This window comes from Lutzomyia longipalpis, chromosome 4, assembly GCF_024334085.1.
Source record: "Lutzomyia longipalpis isolate SR_M1_2022 chromosome 4, ASM2433408v1".
NCBI classification, from domain to species: Eukaryota; Metazoa; Arthropoda; class Insecta; order Diptera; family Psychodidae; genus Lutzomyia; species Lutzomyia longipalpis.
Genome location: NC_074710.1, coordinates 1,157,329 through 1,185,095, shown reverse-complemented (window position 1 = coordinate 1,185,095; position 27,767 = coordinate 1,157,329). Strand labels below are relative to the sequence as shown.

Here is a 27,767-nt window from a genome sequence, read left to right as displayed (position 1 = left end):
ACGATGTGAGCTATTTTAATGAAGCCCAACTTTGGGTGTTTGAGCAATCTAACTGGGTGCTTCCACATCGGCGCATAGCACACAGAACAAATGTTTGCCCCCTTTTTCTCAAAGTAAAAAAAAACCGTAAAAGAATTGATGAAGATGCGCAACAAAAAAGCCACAAAGTGCTCCAGCAATCAGGGGGCTGACACTGACGCATAAGAAAAGTTTATTTACGATCAGTGTTGAGTTACATGGTAAAAAAGAATTATTTTATGAGATCTGAGCCATGAGGAAAATCTCTACACACTGAAGAAAAACGTTATATTGAGTAAAATTTAGTACAAAGTTTGGTTTAGTCTGTTTCTTAAGTCAAGCTTAAGTGATTTTTTTTATAAACTAAGACTTGGCTTTTTAAAATAGGCTTAATTTTTCTTAAGTTAGGTCTGAATTTTTTTAGCTTGTTCTCAATTTTTTAAGCAAAATTTTAGTTTTTCAGGTTAGATCTAAATTGGTTAAGGTAGTCCTTAGTTCCGGGTTAGGCTTAAAAGATTAGATTAAATTAGATTCTGTTTCTTAAGACAAGTCCATGTATTTTAAGCTATGGCTTAACTTTTTAGAATCAGCTTAAATTTTCTTAAGCTAGACCCTGTTTTTTTAGGCTAGTTCTGGTATTTTAAAAGCCAAATATTAGTTTTTTAGGTCAGGTTTAAATTGGTTAAGGTATTCTTTAGTACCGGATTAGGCTTTATAGATTTTCTTTAAGCCTGACCTAAAGAAAACTTAATCTTATTTTAAAGAAACTAAGCCAGTAATAAATTCCATCTTTAACCTAAAGATTTTACCAGAAATTATCAAGAAATAAATGTAAAGAGTTTTTTCTTTTATTTTTGTGAATTTTTTTCTTCATCATGCTAATCAGCAATTCATGTAAAAATTCTTCTTTTGTAAAATGAAATATTTCATTCTGATTTATGGGATCAATGGATGCGCCGGAGTTTGGTTGAAAATGTTGGAATTGCTGTTGATTTGCCCAAATTGATCCCATTGAATTTCAATACTAATTAGCGCGGATACCTTGTATCTCTCTGTATTCTCATACAGTTTGTGATTAATGTGGTTGGGTGCCGGGCGAAGAATAGATGACGCAAAGTATCGGCAATCGTTGTTGAGTTCATTTGAAAAAGAACATCGACAAATCAAACGGCTAAACTCTCGATATATTTGCATACTAATAATGTGGATTTTATGGTAAAATATCATCTTCCCTTGCTTGCTGTCTCAGGTGAATGAGGAGCATTTAGTCCCGCGGGAACCGGAAAATTGTTGACATTGAAACAAGAGCACGGTACAACGATGGATATCCATCAGCAATGACGGTGTATTGGTGAAAAATGCAAAAGAAGACAACGCGCGGGTATAATCGTCCAAAAAGTGCTTAACCTACCTCCTCGCGCGAAGCTCAATCGTGATTTCATGCAATTAACCCGGGCGTTTAGCTTTAATTTAATTAACACTCTTGAAAATCGTGATTCACCGGGGATTTGGCCGCTTGAAAAATTGATCTCATTTAACGATGAACGAGAGAGATTTTTCTTCTAAGCCGCGCGCTTTTTTTTCTCCTTCCTAATGCAGAGGCGCTCAAACATAAAAGCTTTTTTTTCCTTCTTCTTCATTTAGCTCTCTGACCGTGATCTCCCAGGGACAAATACATTGGAATTTTTCTATAAAGAGATCAATTAACGTTTTCCACCTACTTTGCATGTCAAAGCCCATGAATTCACCACTCATTGTCTGCATATATAGCTACCACGCACACAGAAGAATGGTGTTAGAAGAAGGAGAAAAAATTGATGAGTTCATCGGGGGAGGGGACACGGAATATGCGAGGAAATTCCATGAAGATGCTGAAAACAAGACTTGTGAGACGTCCCACATGTGGGAATACGATCGAATTTGTCTAAAAATCTGTTGAAACTTCTTGTGCATTTATGGTAATTGGAACGATTAAGAGGAAATTTCTTTCTGCTTGTCATCCACTTCTTATTCCAACAAAGCCCAAATAGAACATCTCTCGCGCTAGTTGGTCATTTTGGGTCATCAATCGTTCTATGACTTTGACATCATATATTTTGCTCTTCTTTTCTCTCCCATTTCTTTCCGTTGAGGTACGATAAAATGAGTCAATTTGATGCGAAAGTATTTGTTTAAAATTGCGTGCAAAATAGCAACAAATAGAATAAATTACAATAAAATACCATGGTGGTCCCAATAGCCCTAATCCATTCTTACCCCATCTACGGCTATTTACAAGAGTAATAAATGAAATAAATATAAATTTTTAATTGCCGACATTTAGTGTTCAGTAGCACATTGAAACGAAATTCGTGGAACTTGCGCATTATTCCAAATAAAATATTCAAATTTTTATTAAAAAACTACCTAACCCAGCCCCTGGGCACGTGTGTGTTATTTTGATTTTATTGACAAACATTGGGAAAGTCTGTTGGAGTAAAGATGACACCAATTAACCCATTAATACCCCATTGCCCGAGGTTTCCTTTCTGTAACAATAAATATTGCAAATTTTCGTGCAAAAATTATTAGTTAAATGAAAATTTTATTGATGATGAAGATGGACAACGCTTTAAACATTAATACCATCATAAAAATTCACTATTTGGTTAGGTGAAAGGAGTTTATTCACATTAAATGAAAATGCAAAATCTTATTGACTAATTTAAATTTGCAAAAAATATTTTATAGAATTATGGAAAATATGTACATATGTAGAACTTTAGTCAATTTAATTTAAATAAATAAAAATTAAAAATAAAATAAAGGAATCACAAAAACTTTTATTTAAGTCAAGTTAAATTGGGCTAAAATATTTTTAGATGCCTGAAGAAGATCAGGAAAAATCTTTAAAAAATATTCATTTAGCTGATCTAAAAGAAAACGAAAAAGACTCTTAAGAAAACTTAATAAATTTTAAGAAATCTCAAGACTCTGACTAGTGATTTTCACCCAATATTAATTCTAAGATTTCTGATCCAATTTTCTACCGTTTGACATTTTTCTTGTCTAGCTTTTCCATTTCCATTCTAAACTTTAATGTTTTTTTAAAAGTACAATAGAGTAAAATATAAAATACTGGATAGTTTATTGCCATAAATTCCTACAATACAATTGACAATTTTATATCTACCTTTGCGGAGACACTTTCATTTTCAACATGCAATATTGTGGCATTTCGATGCATGACAGAAAGTCGTGGGTGGACCATCAATGAGTGGTCGAAGAGAGGCCAAAATTGATAAAGAGTGGCAATTTCGACAGAAGAGATCAATTTAACGGGCATTCTTGGAGATGACTGAACAAAAATGCTGCAAAAGAGCGCAAAAGAATCTGGGTGGTCTCGTCCAAAAGATAGCCAGATGGAATGACGAGAAAAAAAATACGGGCACCGAGCAAATGATCGTGATTATATTTTATGTCTCCACCATCTTCTGCCATGCAAAAATAATGCCCACAATCATATGCGATCCATAAAAAGTGTCACAACAAATGAAATGACGGCATAAAATCCAAATATTTTATAGGCACTCTCTCAATGTTGGACATTTATGGGATTACTCTGCGCACACGGTGTGTGTTTTACATTCGGAAATAACAAATATTATACTATCTTGCCTAAGAATCACACATTCTTGTATTGCTTTCATTTTGTTAAAATAGACAAATGAGTCTTTTCTGGCTTTTTTTTCTCTCATTTTCTCTTTTAATTTTCTTTCTTTTTTTCATTCCGTGGAAAATATGTGAGTATGAAGTGCAGCAAATTACTTAAATAATTGCAAATGCATTTATGCGATCGCAAGATGATTTGTCTCGTGGAAATTGTCCCATAATTCATTTTTCTACACGGCAAATGTTATACTGATTGAGTGGTTGGCCTTGTCTTGGAGACACGAAGAAGATCACTCAAGGCACACTGGGCGATCAATCAGTAATGCTATGGGGGAATGCGCCAGAGCGTTGGGTTACTGTGTCACCTCTGTGGCGGGTGTGCTGATGCCCAGGCGGGTTCTCTCTCCCATCAGGTGCAGATTGCAAATAGGTGATCACCACCATAAGACAGGGGTCATCACTCACAAGCACACACTCATGGGACCTCAATGGATGCAGGAGTTAATGCTTAATTACAGGGATTAATTGCCAGTGATTAATTTTAACGCATAGACTTCGTATAGTCACGAACAATCGCCCCATTCATTTTTGAGACATCATCCCACGCAATGATCACGTGCGATCGCACGCGACCACAATACAATCTCTTCGCGATCCTTCGCGCACGATGTGATTATCACGTCATACGATCATAAAAATCTGACAAAACAAATCATAGAATTTTTTAATACGATGATCGCGCGCTACCGAATCCACTGATCCACCACCAACCATTCGCGATCACATGCGATTGAACCCCAGAGATAGAGAACCCCGCATGTCACCCGCCCCGTCAAAACATGCCAAGTTTGATTTTTCGTCAAGAGATCATCTCTGATGTATATTCATTCGTAAAAATCTTCCCCGACACTTGATCGATTAATGCTCTCTGACGTGGATCATGTCGCATGATGACTAAAACACGTGGATTTGTGACTTTAAGCTCGCGATGACATGCCATTCATCTCCATGGAATTAATTGCTACATGACTGAGCCCTTTTCACGCATTACGCCACAGCCGCACGCATTCCCACTGGTTATATGTAGCAGAAGAAAATACCAGAGACACGTTGAATGATAAAATCATAATACCTTTAAAAGATAATTATCTCAAGCACACACCAAGATTATTTAATTGAGATGAATTTGCTTATGTTTGTGAATTCCTTTTGTACTAGTCTCAAGATTTAACGTACACTAGAAGTCAGATAAAACATCTCCATTATTTTCATTCTAAATCGTATGAACTTTAAGGCTTTGAGGGGCGTAGCCATTAATCTAAGAAGGATGCTGAAGATGAACTAAAAATAAATTATTAAGAACTCTTAGAAGCTTAAGTTTATGAAGATTGATTTAGCATTATTAAGCAGTTTATACAATTTTGATCCTCAAGCTATGATCTAGTATTTAACGTTTTCCATCTAACGTTTGAAATTTCATTTCTAACATTTGGCATGCATATGCGTTTAAGATTTTTTTTGTTTATTTTAAAAGATTTCTTGTTTCTCTTCAAACGTAACCCATTTATTTTCAGACATTGTTCATTGGTTAACCTTTAAAATTTCTCTTCTAACGATTGACGTTTGCTTTGACGTTTCCCCTTTTACAGTTTGAAATTTCTTTTTTAACGTTTAAAATATCCTTGAAACGGTTGACGTTCGTTTTATTACGTTATACCGTTAAACGTATTTTTCTAGCATTTGACGTTTGTTTAACAGTTTGTCGTATTCCTAAGACGTTTTAAGATTTGATTTCATTTTTTTCAAGCAGTTTTGAAGCCACAAAATAATTTCTCTTACAAACTAAAGAAAATCATTGATTAATTGAAGTTTTTTTGGAAGTTTTATTAAACAAAAAAGACAGATTTTATAAAATCTTAGCAAATTTTATTCAATTATGTTTCTAAAAAAAATGTATCTAAATAATAATAAAGAAAACTATTTGCATAAGAAACTTTATGTAAAAGTGAGTAAAAGTAGATCAGTTAAAAAAAAATTGTATGATCTGTGATCTTGTCGTTGATGGTATGAAGAAGATTTCAGGAGGAAGACACTGAAAATAATCATTAATCATGACAAAATCTCACTCAAAGAAAGTCACAACATTCCATTGAATTGCAACAATAGGACCCTATAGGAGATGGCATTGTACACGAAGAGAGAGAGAAAAAAAAAGAATTTTTGAGAAATGTCTGATTTCATTTTATCCATCAAAAGGCTGTTGTGTACCCTTAGTCGCTCTTAAATGGTTGATCGATCCGATCGCAGCAGGATGAGATTTGCATGCTGGAGGAATATATACCATCCAAATGGGAAACGACAATCATTTTTTATCATCAAGCATCATTTGTTATGGCGGCACAGGAGAATTTTTGTGATTAATCGTTCGTCATCTAATAAGTCGTTCCCATGGCCGTTGTGCACGTCTTTTTGCCAAAGAGCGCATTTTCTATGGGGCTGTGCGCGATCCATCCTGAATAATGCAATGCACAGCCGCCACTTGATCATTTGTCCAGTGCTCAGACGCAGACAAATTCATTGCATGGCAAAATATTTTCATACATATTTATTGGGTGGAGTGATTTCTCTCCCATGGTTGCGCAAAAATATTTTCGGTGAATGAGTGAAAGTTTATCACCCATAGCACTCTCAGAGTGGTTGCACCTTCTGCGAATTTTTGCCCATGGCCACAAATAAATTCGGAGGAGGGATCCGTGGTAGCGCGCACCTTGCAAGATCATCCGTACTAATGACAATGAGAAAAAGTTCATTGATCCAATAAAATTGGATTTGGCACGAACAAATTGAAATCGCCAAATTAGCGCCAAATGCTTCGCTTATGCTGCTAGAAGAGATCTTATTTGCCAATTGGATTTTTTAAAGTATTAGACACCGTTAAATGGTGTTTAATTTGAATTTATATAGTGACATCTCTTAGGATTTTCTACATTTTCTCTCCATTATCTCATTTTTATTTCAATTTATTTTAATTGAGTCTTAAGGCTTTGCTTTCTCTCTGTTGTTTTTCTTGTAGCATTCAATGGGGAAATTTTGGGATTTACCGAAATTTGCTTAACGCCATCTATTGGCAAAAACACAATGAGATTTTGACCAAAGTACAAGAAACTTTATCTTTCAATACAAAATTGTAATTGCTTCATTTTTTTATCCTGAATCATTGTTTTTTTAGGAACATCATCAGCAAAACCTTTGAATATACAGGTAGTCCAATGACCTCAAGGTAGACCTCTGTGATCCACCGCAATAGCTGGGATATTTTCTTGGCAATACAGTTGAAGAGGAAAAAATGCTCCTCTTTGAGAAGACTTTGAGTCAAGTCCAGCGTATCACCATGCCGCGCGTATCCAGCTGAAAGGTGATTAGTGTGAACTGGAAGGTGCGATGAAAAAGCCACCGGATAGCTCCAAATGGGCAACCAATTATTTTATTTGTACCACTTTTTGCACTTAACACATGTTATTACCTTTTTTGCTTCCTCATTAGAGGAGAGAGAGTTCCATGTCCCCTCTGCGTCCTCTTTGACCATCCGCAGGAGAGATGGGGTTTTCTTATCACCACGAATCCATCGCAATTTAAGAGAGAGAGACTGATTGCCTTCATGGGCACTTGAAGATGGTCTTCAATATCAAAAAGGAGAATCTCATCGTGTGATCCGTGAAATCTATCAAAAACCCGCCACTCACGTGTTGCTGCAGCACACACAACCGGCATCAAAGGGCAAAAAGCCGCGACACTTTTTTACCCAACCATTCACTAAACCTATCCATCCACAAATCTATTCTTCTTCCTCTAATGCCATTCTTGTAATGTTGCTGGAATACCGTAAAAAGGATAAGTTCATTCTTCTATAAATATGTATTAAAACGAATTGCAATTATTCAATACCATACAACTTCTCTCTCTCTCTCTCTCTCTCTCTCTCCATCTCTCTCAAATTGTATGTAGGGATAGCTTATTTGTTAGAAGAGAAAATTCTTCATGTAACAACCCGTGGAGATTGCTCCAAGATATCCAAGGAGATATTGCCACCTCTTGGGTTCTTTCTTATTCTATCTTTTTTTTTTCTTTTCTTTCTTTTTAGCCTCTCAATGCTCCTTTTGCCTCCCAACCTCGCACAACTTCTCATCCACAAGTCTCCAACTGTCCATAGAAAAGAAGAACCATCCATCAATTTGCGCTACTAGTGTTTTGTCTTGTTCCGCTTACAAAGTGCACAGAGTGAATGCCAAATGACTGAAGATGGTGTCGTATCTCGTTTCCAATAACCATAAATACAACATTACACGCATTGATGACCAATAAACAGATTGAAATTAATTTGGTTCGTTGATTAATTCTCTTGCTGCTGCCTTGTTTTTTTTTCTTTTCGTTAAACTCGCCACTAATCTTTGCGTATGCTGTGCAACTTCATGTGAAAAACAACACTCGCATTCAGGTAATTCCCTTGCATCGCGGAGGGCACTTGAGGTTGATAACTAATTGCAAATTGTACACAAAGAAGAATATTTTGATCTTTGACAATTTTTCAGAACTTTTGGGTGACCTTTTTAACCCCTGTCTCCCCTATATATAGGTAAAAAAAATTCTTTTAGAAATAGTTCAAACTGAGAAACTTTTCTATAGATATATTAAATCACAATATAATTAGTTCGGCGATAAAATCAACTTTGATTAACCTTTAAGAATACAAAACCAGTTAAAAATACCAAAAAGACCAACATAATTCTTTGTTGAGCATAACAACTAAATCATAGCACAAAAAGGCATACAGAGATTGGTGTAAGATTTGTGTAAAAGGTCATCCGGTGTTTGGGGATTTTTTGCCATGGATTTGGCAAAGATTTCTTTTTTTTAGGAGAATGATTAGCCCCTTGATAGGGCAATGCGAGGATTCCCAACAATGTAGTTTTAGCATTTTATAGGGTTATGTATCCACTCATTTGATGGAATTATCAATAAAAACGGCTTTAATGATAATTACTTAAATTCTCACCGCACTCAGCATCTCACCAAGTATAACAGGAGCATCGCGAGCAAAACGCCAACACAACCATGGAATCACCATACTCTTGATGGCTAAATAATTCAAACGTACATCGCAGCGTGAACAGTTTTTAATGATGTGGAGCGGAGTTAGGCATCGTTCAGCAATGCGGGATCCACCTTCTTGTTGAGAGTTTGTATGCTATATGAATGTTTTTTTCTTCCTCTTGTATCGCACCGAGACTCCTTTCGCGAAAGGAACGAATGCACAACGCATAGAAAAATAAATAAAAGCATTTAATTGTCCATGAAGTAAATGACCACAGTTTCCCTATAGGCGTATTTGGAAGTGATGTGTCGCACTTCCATATGCGATGCAACGTGTATGTTTTAGCTGTGATTCTTTTTTGTTGTTGTTGTGTTTCCTTCTCGAGACTGCGATGTGTCACCCAATAAAAGCACTTGACACTTTTTGTCGTGCGAATGAATGTAGATCACTCGCGGGGCACACCTTTCGGTGTGAAAAAAAAATCCACCCACCCCCGCGCATGATTGACGAAATTCCACAGATTATGTCAATATAGAGTGGCGCATATTTGCATAATTTGGCAATGAGGTGTCTGCAGAAAATGAAGATCACAGCGGGTTCGTCGCTTGGTGCGTTGAAGTCTTTCGTTTTAGAATGACAAAAACACCAATTTTTCACGTCGGACCAACTTCTTTGGCTCCCATGGAGGCAATTTTCATACAGTTCTTCGGCCAGAAAGTCTCTGCTATACATATAATTCCCCCTCCTCCCGCCAATAATCCTTCCCAATGCCGTGCAGAAAGTTTACAAAGACACAGAACTAAAAAAAATGGGTTGAAATGATTTTTTGGAGAGATTTTAAGTCAAGAAGAGATTGATGCTTTTGTGTGAGTTTTTGTACGATATTTTCACCGTTGATGCTCAATGCAAAGACGTTACAATCTCACGACAGAATGTTGATTTGTAAACAGTAGCAATTGAATGGGAAATCAACAATCAATGGTGGCAATTGTTGTGACTAATTCATCATGACTTCTTCTCAACTTGACGGGAATTTTTTCTTCAAAGATGCCATATTTGAATAAAATATCCAAAAGACACGCAGACTTTCTACACACACGCCCAAAGTTTGATGCGGTGAAACTCCCCAAGTGGGTGAAAATTCTTCAAGAAGACAGAGTTTTGAATAAAAAAAAAGAAGCAAAAAAAAATGGGAGTAATTTGCGTTTGAAAGAAATTACTTTGCCTAATGTTTACTTTTACGATCAAATTCCTTCTGGTGCGGTGGATGGGTTAAATGATGTATTGTTGTGTGAATTAATAAGTTTGTTATTTTATCTTAATTGTTTAACATCCATTTCGGCTGCCGAAATTGTCCATTGCGGGGAACTGCAAAGGGGAAGGCGACGTTGAAGCACTTTTCTTGCGCCCAAAAGAGCCCTCGAACGTTATTCAAATTAGTGGACAAAAGAGAAGTCGAGCGCAAAAAAATGGGGAATTGCTTCTGGCTTTCTTAGCCTCATTTTAGCTTGGAAGAAGCACCCATAAGAGAAATATTTCGTGGTGATGCCTTCCCCGCGATTGAGATCTCTTTATTTCTTTCTCTTCTCCATCTGTGTGGGGTTTTTTCTCTTTGATTTTTATAAGAAGATGAAGTTAAAAAAAAAAAAAAACGAGGGCCTCTGATTAATTGTGAGCACAACCAAATTGTGAATAAAAGCATAGAGAGAAGCATTGGTGAAGAAAAGCAAAAAGACGGTGAGAAAATTCAATCGTACATATAGGGGATCAGCAATGGAGAAAACTTTACTCCAATATCAATATGAAATTATAAATAAAACCACATTGAGCACAAGAACTAACATCTCTTCTTTTGAGCTTTTTTGTTGCGGTGGTGATTTGAAAATCTCCACAGAGTGTGCACCTTGGCCATATTTTGCGGTTTCGTTCTCACAGAGCCCGCGTGAATGGGTTGTTTAGTGTGCCGGCACACCAAAAACACAAATATTTACCAATATCTATTTGTCCTTCCCTCCAATCGTGCACTGTGCAGTGCACAGTAAGGTGAGACATCATTCGCAATGAGGGAAGGCACAAAACCACGCGATGAATCTTCATCTTTGGCACCACACAAAAGCAATAAGGTATGAAATGCGGAAGATATTTTAATGGGGTTTTACGTGCCGCACACATACTCTCCGCAACACATCTCTCTCCAACTGTTGTGGCTTTTTCAATTAAAATCACTAAAAGCTCTCAGCCTCACCCCTTGCCATCCCTCCTCCGCGATATCACCACATATCGCGCCAATACTCCTTTCCCATAAAGTCCCATAAACTCGCGCGTGGAAAATCCATACGGCTTGTGTATCCTCGCATCTAGATCTAAAAGTTGTACACCTATAGTTACCTATCTTAAGAAAAATTCTCACACACATCTCACACACCACATAATGAACTCTCGTTCATAAAGGTTTCTTTTGCTAACATTACAAGCAAACGAGGGATTAGATCTACAATTGACCCTTTTGCTTGATCTTCTCACAGACAACTAGAGGTGGAGACGAAGAATTTTTTTTCTTCCAAGGAAAGAAACGTACTTTTTTCAAATTCATTACAAACGTCTTTTTATCTCTTATTTTTCTTCTTAGTTTTATATATTTTTTATTAATCTTATTGGATTCGGTTGAAAATCAGATTTGTTCTCTTTTATTAGTTTCTAATTAAAATTTAAAGATTAAATTCACAACAAAATGCGGTTTAGAACTTTCATTAAACCATGTTTAAGTTTTTTTTAATTAAACTTTTTTTTTTACTATGGTTTAATTTATTTTAAAGATATCAAAAATTTTAAGGTCTTAAGTTAAGTTCAGGTGGAATTGAGTTTAAATGGATTTTTTGGGTAATTTTTACGAACTTCCATGACTGAAGGCTATCAATGCATTCAGGTGCGATTTAGCTTGACCTAGCGTTTAAAAAAATTTAGGCCAAACTTAAAAAAAATATAGACCAAATATAAAAAACTTAAGCCTAATTTAAAAATCTTTGTTTGAGCCTAAAATATTTAGGATTAGCCTAAAAAATAGACCTGTCTTGAAAAACTTAGGTCTTCTTCCACTTCTTAGATTCCTACTGGATCCATATAGCCAAAAAACTTAGGTTAGACCTATAAAAATTGACGTACCTAGCTTGAAACAATTAGGTTTAACTAAAAACAAAACTAAGGACTAGCCTAAAAAAAGATTTTCGGTCTTAAATGTTTAGAACAGCTTTAAAAAAAATTAGGCCTATCACAAAACACTTATCCCTTACTCCAAAAAGTTAGATTCAGCCTTAAAACCTAAAGTTTAGTAAAAATAAACTTAATTCCAGAATTTGTAATGAATTCAGTCAATAATCTGGTACCCTTCTGGAATAAACAAAACTTTCAGGCAAATTTCGTTTTTGAGAGCACCCGTTTTTGCATTTTTTCAACTTGAAAGAAATTAAATTGTTAGCTTGAACTCTCTCATGTCTCTTTGGCTATTTTCTCACTCATTTGTAATGTCTTTGGTGTGATTTCCACGATATATGGGCAATCCCCTCATGCAATGTTGAGGCAAATCGAATCACTTTGAGTGATTTATTGCCAACACTCTCTTTATACCCATCTTCAACTGGCAGAAAGGGTTGGTGTCTCTCGTACCTCGCATAGAGTCACCTCTAAAACCTTTTATAAATGAGCCATCGAAGGCAATATTCTTTTTTTTTCGGGCGCATCTCCGCACACAATTTTCTCATAATGCCAGGAGACACTCGAGAGTCAACGATCCGTGTCAGAGGTTACAATGAAAATTGCATACATTATGAGTCTCCTCTCTCAGCTGAAGAGAGAGAGAGAGAGAGAGAGAGAGAGAGATGATTAAAAAAAAAGGTCTTCGCAATGGAACAACCCAATGATGCGCAAGAGAATATATAGGTACTTTGCACCGCGCGGTAAGAAAAACGATCACCTTATCAGCACATTAGTGCGATACGATTGAGTTGGGAGTTTCTCCATATTACTTCTTATTTTTTATTTTCATCTTCTTGAAGTGAATTCCGCTCCGGGGTCCATTTGGATGATTGCTGGTCACATTAAGTTGTCAAATATATCACTCTGTAGTTCAACAAAACATCAAAGTGGATGCCCCAGAGAGGCGATATATATTCTATATATGTATATTATACTGATATATTGATTAAAATGAATATTTGAGAGAAAAAAGAGCAAATGAGTGTCGCGCGAGGCTGTGAGAGGCCCAAAAAATTCCCCCACGTTAACAATAAACACCACGGAGTTATTCTATTCATATTCAAATAAACCACTTGGCTTTTTACCTCTCACTCGCATATCCTATACAGCTCTTTTGAAGCACCCAGAAAAAAAACAAGAGTGTCGCCGTGATCGTTAAAAATCAGAAATATTTATCACAGCGTGCTCGAGGTGCGACAAAATTGCGTAGTCAGTGCGTGATCTCATGCTCTTTTCTTCATTCGACAGAGAAACCCTCAAGAGGAACATCAATAGAACCCATCTTTAGTCACAAAAAAATGAGAGCAAAAACTTTTGGATAGATCTTCACTGAAAGATAGGTAGATGGACAAAAAATAAGAGATTTATCTTGAAGGAAGACGCTTGGAGGGAAAATTTTTGAAAATTGAAAAACGCAAAACTCTCAAAGTTTATGTTTACGAAAAAAGAAATTAAGAATATAATTAAAAGAAAAAAATATTAAACATATCCCTTTCCCTTAAAGGTTTCTATTTTTCTAAATAATTATATTTTACGTTAGAACTAAAGAAATCTAGTGGAATTAATTAAATAGCTTGATAAAGAAAAAATAAATATTTACCAAATTAGAAAAAAAATTATCCTAATTTAATTTGCAAAAATAATTTGTAAAAATTCTGTTCCTTCAAGTTTTTATTTAAAAACAAGATAATATTTCTTTACTTTTTTAAAGAAAAATTCTTAAATTCTTCTTAATTCTTAAAAAAATTTCCTCAAAAAAAAAAAGATTTTCAGCAATTAAACAGTAAAAGTTTATCCTCCACCCTCAAATACCTCCAAAGAAAGTTTTCTCAAAGTTTTCTTCTATAACTTCCCATTGTGCCAATATAGTGAGCCCTCGTTCGCATTTATTTGCACGCGGCCTGAGAGTGATTGACAAGATAATGATGTGATCAATTAAATGGGCGAGTTTATGGGCGATAATTAGATGATGGGGCCCATAGGTGAAATCCAACGGTCCGTTATACATCATCGCGATCTCATGTTTAATCCAATTAGATAGATCGCACCGAAATCACACACTATCGATTTTTATTCCCAATCCCACGCTCGCCAAGTACTTTCATGTGTACGCACGGTGATTTTTTCTCAGAGCTAAACTAGCACGAAACCCGCATCATCCCATCACAATCATCATCATCAAGACGCGCAAAGGCCTCATCTCTATGTATGTTCGCCAAACTCCGCGATGTGGATTCTATGAAGATGTTTTAGTATGGAAAATCTGGTGAGTATGATGTATAGAATGGTACCACATGGTGATGGTTGGATGTATTCCCCCGCGTGAGCTCCACACCATGGCTTTTCCATCACCCACTGTGCCATTGATGTGCAAACAAACTCTTCCACCCAAAGAGCGCGCAGAAAAACCATTTCAGCAATTCGGATGGAACTCACGGCAACAGTGCACCTCATCCGCTCGAGATTCCCAACAATTTGCTGTTCTTGTTCGGAACTCAATAGAATACAATGCGTAAGGCCACCCCTCCTCTTTCCATGCCATTTTCACCCCCAAAGACAGACTTGTTGGACAAATTCCGCACATCTTTTGGTCCCTCCTTGTGAGTATTTAAGCAGCATTTTTTCCTTATTTTTAAGAATAACTTGCCTTTGAACGAAAGAACTCCACAAATTGTTGGGGAATTATTTGAAAAAAAAAATACAAACTGAATTTTCTTAACTGAAAGATCATGTTGATTTTTGAAATAAACTAATTTTTCACTAAAAGACTAAAAGGGGTCGATTTTGACAAAAATCTTTTCTTTTCTTGCAAATTAAAAGTTGTTGCAAAATTTTGTTAGTAAATGGAAACAATTCTGGTAAAACTCTGCTTTCCACAAATCGTCAGTTATAAGATTTTTCTTTTCTGAGAAAAATCTTAAAAGATTTAAAAATGTTTTTTCTCTATTAATCATGTTTTTGAAGCAAAATTACCTTTCCAGAGTTTTGTTTTAAAGATCTTTTTGATTGTTTTCTGGAACAATATTTTTAAGTCATCCTGCCATTAAAACAGAGGATCAGTTGCCCTAGAAAACAGTCAGGAAAATCTTAAAAGATCCCTGGAAAAGGAAATTTTACCTTAAAGAAAGAATAAGAAAAAAAATTGTCAAAATCTTTAAAGATTTTGATTAACGTCTTAAAAAGTTTTATAGACGAAAAGAATAAAATAAATCACAGAATTGACCTTTAAGTTTCCCTAACAATAAGATTAACACTGATCTAAAATATCAGAGAAAAGAAATTATTGCAAATAATTTTTCTTTCAGTTCAATTACTCTGCATTGTTGGAAAGAATTAAATTAATCAACGATCGCACCATATTGTTTACAATGATCGAGAAATTATCTTAAAGCTCTCGCGAGTTCAGTGGTCATTTATTCACATTCTGTGTACCCAGTACCTTTTTTATTAATTGCTCCTCGCTTCCAGATGACATTCCACACGAGATACTATTAACCGTCGCGGCTCAACAATCAATGATCGCTTAAGAACGACAAATCGATCGTATCCCATATAAAATGCATCATTGGGTAAGTAAATAAATGAGTTGTGCGCGCGCGGGGAGATGGCTGAGGATATGCGGACAAAAAAGGTTTTGTTTGTGACGAAGAAGAAGAAGAAGCAGACATGGAGGACGAGAGAATGGAGAAAAAGACATGAAAGAGATCATACGATCGATTCCTCCGTCGAGGAGCGATGTTTTATGATAATAGAGACACCGATAAGAGAGGGCATGCAGGGCATCGGCACAAATTTACATTTATCGTGATGATTCTTCCCGCGAGAATTGTCCACAAGTTGCGTGTTCTGTGCAAAATAGCAAGATCACCTCAATTTCTATGCCAAGATCTTTCTATATATCTTTTTTTTCTTAATCTTTTTTTAGTAGTATCGATCGTACTGAACAAAAAATATCTGGATCTTCAAAACCCCCTTTGTGTGTGCTGAAAAGTGTCCGTGGTAGACCATGAGATCGTATGTGGTGAAGTGAGTAAGCGCCGATCGTACGATCGGTGCGATCGATTGGTGATCGACGAGGTGGAAAATTGAATTTGAGCACCTGAGCATTTGACTGCGGCACAATTTTCTCCAGTTTCGCCAAAGAGTGGAAAACCACGCCTCAAATAGCGGTTCTCTAGCCAATCAAATGATGCTATTTATCGGAGACGATCACCTTGCGATCTCGTAACTCCGCGTGATCGTTTCACCGCAAACACCATCACATACGCAATTGAGTCAATTAATTTTTCACCACCACGCGGGTGGAAAATGTCTGGGAATTTTACGTTTTTTGTTGTGATCATTCCACATACGATCACCCCTCTTTCCTCGCAAGATCATAAAGGAGACAGGTAAGAAAGAAGAAAAAAAGAAGAGATTATCCTATTTATGGAGGTAGCGTGAAAGTTCTGACGTGGGATTTGATGATCACTTGACAGCAATTTACGGGCTAATTAACGCAATAATTTGCGATCGCACTCGATCACTGATCAACATGCCACTCATATAGCTCCATTTTCCACGGCACTTTTCCACAGCATAAATTGCTGAAAAAAAATCAATTGGCTTCTTGCAAAAGTTTCGATCTCGAATGATGAAGAAATATCACGAGTGTCACTTGCGATCATGTTGGAATATTTTTTCCCCTTTCGCGATCACCGATATTGTGGCAAATTAAACACAATGATGGAGTGTTTGTGACACTAAAGATGCTTATTTGTAAATAAAATATGTACATGGGTGTCGACTGTAATTTTTTTTCTCTCGTATCTTCTCTCTCTCTCTCGGAAAAGTGTGGTGGGAAAATGACAGCAAAAATGTGGTTATTTTGCAAAAAGGAGATGACGATGCAAGATGAAGAAAAAAAATGATCGCACTGTAGCCACACCCTCAAGTGCAATATTTATCGCAATGTTATTGCATTCGTGGGGGGAATAATTTAACATTAAAACCCATAGGCCGATGTGACAAGATTCATCTGCACTTTGCAACGGCATTCTTATGGTCAATTTGCATTAAATAATAAATATATTTTTGCGCGGCCTAAATTTTTACGCTCCCTCCTCCACCTGATGTGGCGCCAAATTCTTCCAACGAAATATCAATCTCAGGTGTGGAAATATTGTGTAAGGTCAGCGCAATTGCAACGTCTCCACATTACTTGGATGGCAAAAGTATATTTTGTAAAACAAAATGCATTTAATATCGCAGGCTTATGGTCAATATCGCGTATAGTTAATACAAAATAATAAATAATAAAAATTTCTAAGATATTTGTTGCTAAGAAGAAAAAAGATTTTTTTTTAATCTAAACGAAAATGAATTTTATTCAAATTCTCATTACTTCTTATTAAACAGAAAAGGAGTTTATTCGCTAATCATTAAAAATTTCCATCTTTCGAGGAAATAATCAGGATAGAAATAATCTTGTGGAGAGTTTTTCTAACCCTTTCACGTTTTTTGGGTCATACGCTGACCCAAACGTGAAACATTTTATTTTTCCAATTATTTATAAATTAAATCGTTTTTCCAAGTTACAAATGCATCATATTCAAAGTATTTTATGCTTAAAAGTATTTTTTTTATTTTCTTCTAATAAAATTTTTGTTAGTTTTTCATAGTTGGTGCCGAATTGTTTTAGCAGCTTTTTATCCTTTTTTGAGGCACTACAAGATAACGCATATCCTGATTTATTTTATCAAATAATTTTTTTTTCGTACAAAAATGAATAATCTCCTTTTATCTCTAAGTTAATTTTGAAATTAATTTTCTATTCATTTCATTTTCTTCTCTTGCACAGGGTTAATTTAAAGCTCTCTGGGTTCTTTACTAAAAACCAATGCTTCTTTCCTCTCTTCCAGAAGGTATTTCTGGTGTTAAAAGAGTGGCACATTTTGTTAATCCAACATCAACGGTCCACCGAAATGGACATTAGGAGAGCAAATAGAAAAGAATGGGTGTGATGAGAAAAATCATAAAAATAATTAGAAACGTGTTCTTCTGGCTCAAAAGTGGCTTTTATGGTGGTTTAATCAGTAATTTATTGATCACATTATGTAGATCAATGTAAGATTTTCCACCAAACCGAAAAGGAGGAATTATATACATATACTGTTTGTGTGCGACAGTTCCCTTTTTCCCACCATTCTGTGGCTTCTGGACTTGGGAGAGAGAGAGAGTTGTACGATTTAATAATTTTAGAAGAAAAAAAAACCTTTAAAAAATCAAAAAGATGATTCTCTTTAATTCGTTTGTTGGGAAGAATAAAAAAAAAGAATTCTCTATCCCGAGTTATGGATTCATAAATTTCATGGAAGATGGCCTGTTTTTTTTGTCTTCCTTCTATACTCTATTAAAGCCTCTCTTGGGAGCTTCTGGGAGCTTCTGTGTTGCTCACAGTACCATCCGAATGGGGAAATTCAATTAATATCTCTTCTTGGTGGTTTCCACGATCACACAAAAATAGAACTACGCGGCGCAACCAAGAAGATCGTGATTATCTCCAGCGAGGAATCTGTATCTCAATTCCTTGTTCCAAAAGCCATGTCCTCCGATTTGCTAAACCCCAATGCTATTAAATAATATTTTACGAAGCAAATTATCATATTACAGGAGTTCGGGAGATATTGGAGGAGCTGCATGGACATGAAGATCGTTCCAGCAAGTGTCACGAAATATCGAAGAAAAATATAAAAGTATATGTAGGTATAGAGGAGGAGATCATATATAGTTTACCTAACATTGTTGGCTTGTGTGTGCCCATGGATGGCAAAAATGCAAACAAATCGCGTTGGATGGGTAAGACAAGTTGTGCTGCTCAAAACAGTAGCTTCTCATGGTCCTGCCGAGACAACGGAGACACGATCAATTGATCGTGGTTACAGAATATATTGCTTCTGGGCTGCAATGGGTGAGAAAAAGCGAAGTGTGTGAAGCGAATCAAAAATAATTATCTTCGCAATTCTCGATAAGACCCATCCATCTCACCATGTCTCCGCCATCAATGAAAATTTATTGGTTTCGCACATGATGACAATTTAATAGTCCTCACCTAATTTTTTGGGGCCAAACCAATGTGTGAATATCATTAAAATCAACACCAAAAGTTTAACAATAAACATTTTAAGGTGATTGGTTGTTAAAGTAAAAATCAATATAATGGGGCTCTTTTTCTTACTTTTAATGCCTTGGCAACAGCCAAAAAGATCATCGTGGTGGGGTGAGTTTTGTATAAGAAAAATATTGTATTGACGAAATTTCTTGCGAAAGTCTTAAGTTTTAATAAAAAAAATAAAATATCCCAAAAAGGCACAAAATCTAGGAAAAAGGGAGCAGATAATTTAACCCACTAAGATCTAGAATTTATCCAAAATTTTTTTTTTTTTGAAAAAAAGCCTTTATAGCCAAGAAAAGCTCGATTAGGGCTTTTACCAGCTTTCTTCTTAATAGAAAAAAATGATTAAAAAGAACAACTTCCGGAAATCTTTTAAGATCTGTCTATAAAATTATAAAACAATAGATCTTTTAATATTTATTGAAATATAACGATTTTATAATAAGAACTTTCAAAATCGAAATATCTGCAAATTGTAGGAATACTCTAAGTTTCGAGGAAAATTTTTTTACGACTATGAAGTGTTTGAGATGCGGAGATTCGGATCGCATTTTCTATGAAATTCTTTCTTCCTTTTTTCTTAATTTTCGTGACTTTTATCCTTTTTGGGATTTTTTTGAAAAAGAATTTAAAGATTTATAAAGTCCTAAAAATACCTATTCTTCTACTAAAGATTTTCTTGAATTTAAAAGAATCTAGAACAAAGCTTTATTTAAAAAAAATCCAATAAGTACGGAAAACCACTTTCTACGAAAACAAAGTCCTTACGGAGTAAAACTAATACGTATTGGCTGATAGTTCTAAAAGAATATTCTTCTAAACTTAACAAATGTCACTAAATTTTTATCAATGAGTTAAAACCATTAATGTTTTGATGATTTAGGATAAATCCTTCCGATTAAAACCATTAAGTTAGACTTATAATTATTCCAGTTCTTAGGCATGAAACCGGTATAATTTCTTCAAAGCTAGGCTTTAATTGATAGAATTAGCTAAATTTCATAAAGATTAAGCTTTTACGATTTTAGGGTTAAGCCACACTGAATCGAAGCTAAATACGTAAAATACGGTTAAGCATTTTTAACATTTTTTAAGTACATAGTTTATTTTTCATCCACGTGATACGTTTTAAAGTTGCTTAACCCCCTTTAGCTACCTATCCTTCCACGAAGCACAAAAAATTGAACTTTTGGCTCATGGCTGGCAAAAACGATCTTTCATCTCACGCGTGGCCCCATCATCTCCATGGATGGACACTTTTCAATGAGAGCACCCAATTTCCTAATCAAATTGGATTTCGGGCCATTCCTCCGAGGCACTTTTCGGCTCTTTTGCACACGCAATTTGGATATTAAAGGTGCAATTAGGCTTGGGTGGGATATACACCCAAAGTATCGCCGCAGATGCTGTATTGTGAGTCTTTGGACCCATCTCTGGGGCATGTTGATTTATTTTGATGAAAGAAGAGTTAAATGGAGACGAAGAAAAAAAAGAGACCCAGATGAGGAATCTCCTGTGTGTGCCACTGAATTTGGGAATTCAACCCACAAGAAATGGTGGAAGCTATATGGGATAGATAGAAGAGTCTATTGCTTGTCGCTTCTAATTTGCATTTAGATACATCCAGCAGCTGATTTATATTCCCAAAAAAAACTAATGATGATAAATTCTATCCATTTGACTTCAAATACATCTCATTACAATCCATGTACGCGCGGGATTTATTGCCCATGGACCTCTTAATTTGGGCTATGTTATTGGGTATATACATATGTTGCGTATATATAGAGGGAAAAGATCTACATTTACCTTTACGGCACAAAATGATCTTCAGATGATCTTCTTGGAGACTGCAATGGCGCGATCTTTTTGCGATCTTCTCAGGCAACTTGCGGGAATATCTTGGCGATCTTGAGGAACATTTCCATAATTTTTCTTGACAGTTTCTTGTTGTTGATGAAAAAAAGTCACACAAACACAGCGCAATTCCTTTCTCAAATGTGTCTTCTTCGAAGTAGAAATTCCTCACAAGCACCGCATTATTGCACCGCGAATTAATTGCCTTTGCGCTTCTATTTGTTCAAAGGTGGTGATCGCACAGAGGAGAAGGTGACAAGATTGTCGCACACGAAGGTGTTAAAAGCATAAAAAAAGTGTCGCATGAGCTACGGGGCACGTGTTGTGGTGGATCTCACAAATCACATCATTTGAAAAGTCAATCATAACGCGTCCAGTTATAAGAGTTGGTGTCCCACAACGTATAGAAGTTAGTTTATGCGTTATAATACGATTTGTGATCAGTATTAGTAGGCAAAGTTGATTTTTTTTGTAAAATTCAGTAATTTGATGCATAAAAATGGTCATATCTCAAGTTCGAAAAAACCTACAGAAATTTCTTGACTAGTTATGGAAAGGTATTGAAATAAGCTATAATCTGACATATGTTTCGATACATTTCAAGGTCACCACTAGAACACAAAATGGCGGATTTTTGTTTCACCAAAACAGTTTTTGGCATTTTTTATCATGAAGGAATAGTTCTAGAGGTTTCTGATGTTCTAGAAAGTTGTAGAGTTTTGCAAAACCTTTAATTTGATACCAAGTTGAGCAAAATCGGACAAGCAGTTCAGGAGATATGGCTCTTAGAACTTTTCAAATTCAAGAATTTTTCAAATGGCCATATCTTCTAAACGGCGACATAGATTTTCTTCATTTTTGGACTGGTACAAGATTATTAGTCAGGCTACAACATATCAAAATTTAAAAGATTTGCCTAATGGGGATTCAGAGATATTGCCCCTTAAAGTTAGGCAATTTTTGTTTTTGTTTTTAGCGCCTCTTGCGGACGTTTTTGGAACTTGGAATGTTCTAGACAGTTGTAGGGCTTCTCAATACCTTTCATTTGATACCAAGATGATCAAAATCGGTCAAGCCGTTCTCGAGTTATATTGAAAAAACACTTTTTGCTTTAGGCCGCCATATTTGCTAAACCGCTTGACCGATTTTCGAGTTTGAATTGTCGATGAAAACGTCTCACTGAGCTCTACAACATACTAAAATTTCAGACCTCTAGCTGTAAGGGAAGTGGTTGACAGTATTTCAAAATGGCGGATGGCGGCCATCTTGGATTTTGAAAATGCGAAAAAATGAAATTTTACACCCACATTTCTATAGAAAACTTCAAACCCGAAGTCTCTATCTGTTACCGTTCTCGAGCTATAAGGCAAAGTTTGGACCACCGGCAGGCCGGCAGGCCGGCAGGCCGGCAGGCCGGCCGGATCAAAAATTTTCCACCACCATTTTCGTAATGTGGGATGTCTAAAACGTGCTCATACCAAGTTTGAGCCCGATCTGAGGTGGTCGGTTTTTCCGACGATTACAATACTTGGTGTTGGCCACGAAGTGGAACACCAACTAATAATCTGCGGCGTATTTTTTTTCTTTTAAAATCACGATCAAAACACACAAAAGTCTCTCAGTCTCGATTTTAGCTTTTCTTGATTTTTTTTTCCGTTCAAAATAAATTCTCAAGACAAAACTGTGATGATGCGCGACAAAAGCAAATTGCAAACCACAATCACATGAAAACAAGTCAAAGTCCTCACACACCGTCTTCACAATTTGCCCGTTTGTAGTAATCAATGGTGAAAGAATGAATATGTGGCGAAGAGAAAAAATACCGGGTAATTCTTTTAAACGACTGGAAGCACCTTTTTCCGCGACGATCTTGCTTTTTTTTATTTTTCTTTTCAAGCGATCAACATCAATCGATCTGTTGGAATCCCCGAGCAAACGTGAAAGGTTGAGCGGCGATGTTGAGCGGCGAAACATTTATTGTTAAATCTCACTGTTGGCATACATGATTTATGTTATACATAACATCTACTTCCCCCTTTTAAAAAGAACTAGACCCTAGCTGAGTATTTACATTTTTCTTCAAGGCTAACATACACGGTACTTCATTACTTAAACTAACAATGTTCCCTTTAACACTTAATCTACTCAGACTTCCTAGAGTCTTTAATCATAAGTTAATCTCCTAGGAGGTCTTCTAATTCTGTATGACCTCCGTGGAATCGAGCGAGGATGAGAGTCTTGCCTTGGGGGCTGATCTGAGTCTGACGAATATGATTCAGACTTCGCGGTATCAAAACTTTCTGAATTTAGAGTCGTCTCATCGTCATCACTTTCCATTTCCTCCTTTTTATGAAAAATTATGCGACATCTTGGATGAATAGGTGTGTTGTTCACCTTCAACTGATCCTCATGGGCTTGCAAAATTCTGTTCTCAACAACAATTTGGTATCTAATCCTACTTAGAACCTTAATGACTCTGCCCGGGATCCACTTAACTGAATTCTTATCTTCCACTCGGTAAAAAATTGAATCATTAACTTTGAACTTTTGCTCCGGCAACTTAAAATGTACTTTCTTATCCTTATTCTTCAGATCTGACTTAAGCTTAGGCACTACCCTGAAATGAGGATTGACATTGTTATATTTTGTTCTTGGCACAAAATTATATACTAACTCTGCCGGAGTCGCTGATGTGACGGTAGATGGGGTGTGATTGTAACGCGCAAGAAATTCACGCATGACTTTTTGCAAATTGAATGAATCTGTACCTGTGTTAACCAACTCCTTCTTTAAAGAATTCTTAACTGTCTGAACCGCTCTCTCACAAATTCCGTTACTCTGTGGATGGTAAGGAGGACTCTTCAGGACTTCGATACTTCGTTGGTGGCAAAAATCGTGAAATTTACTTGAATTGAAGGGTGGACCGTTGTCCGAAACCACTTCTTTGGGTCTTCCCATACGCGCGAAAATCTCATCGAGTGCTTCATTGACTTTTTCTGCGTTAGTACCCCTCATGAGAACCAATTCCAGCCATTTGCTGTAACTATCTACCATGATAAGTACCTCTTTACCCGCGAAATGAAAGAAATCCAAGTGAATTCTTTCAAAAGGAGCATTTGCCTCCTTCCATGGAATTGTATTTGACTTATTCCTTCGGGCTGTAACGCAGCACTCCTCACATTGACTTGCAAACTTTTCGATATCGCTATCAATACCCCTCCACCAAAGGAGTGAACGAGCCATCATCTTCATTCGTACAATCCCTACATGCGTTTCATGTAGAAGATGTAAGACCTTACGACGCAATTTCCGTGGAATCAAAATTCTGAACCCGTAATACACGCAATCATCTTCTACGGTCAACGAGTGACGAAACCTCCAATAAAACCTGAGGGTTTCTGACAACCCCGCTGGATTTTCTGGCCATCCAGCGATAATCTGGTGCTTTAAATTTATTAGCTCGCGGTCGGTTAGCGACGCAGCTCTCACAATCTTAAAGTCAATGGGGTCGTTCTCGCAACGGAAAGCATTAATCTTTATCTCTTCTGGCTCTAATTCTGGGTCATCAATGGGTAGTCTTGATAGACCATCGCAATTTCCCTGCAATTTTCCCGGACGGAATTTAATTTCACAATCCATTGATGCCACTAAACCCTGCCATCTTAACATCCGTGGGGATAGCACCGCGGACGCGAGGTTTTTCTCATTGAAAATCGAAATCAAAGGTTGGTGATCTGTGTAGATCACAAATTTGCGCCCGTAAATGAATTTATAGAATTTTCGAATCGCGAAAATTATTGCTGCTGCCTCACGATCTAGCTGAGCGTAACGTTTCTCTGTTTCAGACAAAGTCCTAGACGCGAAGTAAATTGGCTTTTCAGCACCATTACTACAAACGTGCGACAAAACCGCGCCTAGACCGTAGGGTGATGCATCTGCAGAGATGATCAATGGTAATTTGGGGTCATAAAGCATGAGTATCGACTCACCTTTTAACAATTTCTTGCACTTTTCGAAACAATCTGTGTGGGCCTGTCTCCACATCAGTTTCTCTCCCTCCCGATTTCTCTCTTGAAGCAAATCGTAGAGAGGACGAAGTTTGTCCGCGAGATTTGGAATGTACTTGGCGTAGTAATTAACTAAACCCAAGAATGCCTGTAGCTGTTTCAACGTTTCTGGTCGCGGCGCATTCTCTAATGCCCTTAACTTATCCGGATTTGGACTAATCTTCCCCTCGGAAATAATCTGACCCAAAAACTTGATCGAACTCGCGACAAATGTGCATTTATCAACGTTTATCTTTACGTTGAGCTCATCGAGCTTCCCCAATACAACCCACAATGTCTCTTTTACGCTCTTCTCATCTTTCCCAAAGATGAGGATATCATCTAGGTATACGACCACCCCCTTAATCCCTGCCAAAATCTGGTCCATAAACGATTGGAAAATGCTTGGGGCTGATGAGACCCCGAATGGCAATCTCTTGAATCGATATAAACCCTTGATCGTGTTGATCGTCAAAAATTCGCGTGAATTTTCCTCAACCTCCAACTGCTGATATGCCCCTTGCAAGTCTATCGTGCAAAAAACTTTTCCCTCAGACAGTTGGGCAAAAAGATCATCAACACTGGGCAGCGGATAGTGCTCCTTCAGAACGTACTTATTAATCGTCACTTTGAAATCTACACAAAGCCGAATTTTGTCGTTCCCCTTGGGCACAATTACGAGAGGACTGGCCCATACGCTGTGCTGTACTGGCTCAATAATATCATCCGCAGCTAATCTATCTAGCTCACTGGCTACCTGATCCCTAACCTTGAACGGTACTACTCGCGATTTATAAAAAATTGGTTTCGCGTTCTCCTGGAGATGAATTGAAGCTTTGAATCGTTTAATCGGATTTTTATCGTTTGTCTCACAAACCCGCGGAAATTTTCGCTTAATTTCATCAACAATTTCCCTCTTATCTGCTTGAAGAGCGTTTAATGAAAATGCATCGCGAAGTTTTTCTTGCCACCGCGGAAATAAACGATCCATCCAGTCTCTCCCGAGCAACGGAATTGCACCTTCTTTGCATTCAATTACGTAAATGGGAAGTTGGTTATCACAGGTACTTACCAATATTACTCCTCGGACTAATACTGGGTCTCCGCTGGCTGAGGAGAATCTCATCTGTGTGGGCATCAGCTGCCGATGGGAGAAAAAATTCTCATACACATCACAGCCCATCACCGTACACACCGCACCTGTATCTACCTCAAACTTCGTATCCTGACCATCTACGTTGAGCTTCAAATACATGGGGTTAAAACTATCCATCGTGGTTGCATGGAGCGACGTCAGCGTCTTCCCGGAGCGGCACATCGCAGCCCAATGGCCCTTCTTCCCGCACATCCTGCAGTTGCTCTTCGCAGCTTTGCATTGACCTTGAGCGTGCTGAAGTCCACATTTGTCACATGAAGCACCACTTGGAGCTGAAGATGTGACGGCTACGATGACGTTGATGTCCACCTGATGACTGACGCTTCGCGTGGGCGGATTGTTTGCTCATCAGATTGACTCCTCCGATCGCTTGTCCCATTTCCTGAACATTCCGCCGTGTACGGAATTCAATGATGGATGTTTCCTTTGCTCTCTCCCATGTGAGATTACTCTGGAGGATCAGCTTCTGTTGCAGCACTTGATCATTGATTCCACTGACCAGTCTATCCCGTAGAGCCTCCTCCAAGAATGCTCCAAACTCGCATTTGTCTGCCATGGCCTTGATTTCCACAATGTAATCATTCACCGATTCGCCGTCTTTGCGGTTGCGCATATGAAACTGACATCTCTCGGCAATGACGTTATTTTTCACCTCATAATGATTCAACAGCGTCTCCATGATTTTCTTGTAGGTAACTTCGCTGGGCGTCTTGGGTGATAAAAGTGTAACCAAGGTATCGTACGCAGTTGCTCCCATTAGCGTGATCGCGAGATTTTTCCTCTGATCTTCCTCCGTGATTTTGTTGACACTCAGGAGACTCTCCAATCGGTCGCGAAAGTTCTTAAAATTGTCTCCTGGCACAAAAGATTCTATACTGCCGATCAGGGAACTCATCTTGAATACTTTTCTTTGTTCACAGGCCGGAAAAACAAACTTTTGGCGTCTTTTTCATCAATTTTCACGCGCAGAAAAAATTTGACGCTTCGCCCGCTTGGGTTTTTTCCATTGAGTCCTTTGTCTTTGGCCACGCCCACTCACAAACAAACAAAGCGTTTCTTCGTCTATTTTCCACGTCTTTTCTCAAATTTTTTCACTACTATGCACTTTTGGGGTTTTTCCAGAAAATTTTTCACACTTTTTTGGGCTTTTCTCCAAAATTTTCTTCTGGAATTTTCCTATCCCGAATCGTCGCCACTGAAAAGACTGTGTGTTGCGTGTGCTCTCGTCGGTAGCCCGAGCTCGACTGCCCCGAAAGGTTTCGGTTGAGCGTCGCGATAGAAGGAGGGCTACCAACATTTATTGTTAAATCTCACTGTTGGCATACATGATTTATGTTATACATAACACATGGTTTTTTGAACTTGAAAAAAAAACGACGATGGATTTTCATTATTCAATTGATTCTTTCATTAAATATCACGATCACTTTGCATTAGTCAAAAGATATTTTATTTTAATTTTGTTAGTTTCCTTCAAATGTCTTCAAAATGCTTCAAGAAGATGCGCGTAATCTCTACTCATGATTAAGAATTTAATTTTTT

At 37.1% G+C, this 27,767-nt stretch overlaps 2 protein-coding genes across 2 annotated transcripts in view; both read right to left on the bottom strand.

The window, feature by feature from the left end:
• Nucleotides 1–21,374, bottom strand: part of LOC129795670 (protein embryonic gonad-like) — a 58,132-nt gene extending 36,758 nt beyond the window's left edge. Inside the window, exon 1 of the mRNA XM_055837135.1 lies at nucleotides 20,976–21,374. The gene's annotated coding sequence lies outside the window, so the exon portion shown is untranslated. The remainder of the gene's footprint in view (nucleotides 1–20,975) is intronic.
• A 1,829-nt stretch (nucleotides 21,375–23,203) lies between these two features.
• Nucleotides 23,204–27,566, bottom strand: LOC129795702 (uncharacterized). Its single transcript, XM_055837172.1, has 2 exons — nucleotides 26,280–27,566; nucleotides 23,204–23,640 (listed from the first exon to the last, which is right to left on the bottom strand). Exon 1 carries the CDS (start codon nucleotides 27,118–27,120, stop codon nucleotides 26,476–26,478), a length of 645 nt encoding a protein of 214 aa, XP_055693147.1. The 5' UTR covers nucleotides 27,121–27,566; the 3' UTR covers nucleotides 23,204–23,640; nucleotides 26,280–26,475.
• Between the last annotated feature and the right edge of the window lie 201 nt (nucleotides 27,567–27,767).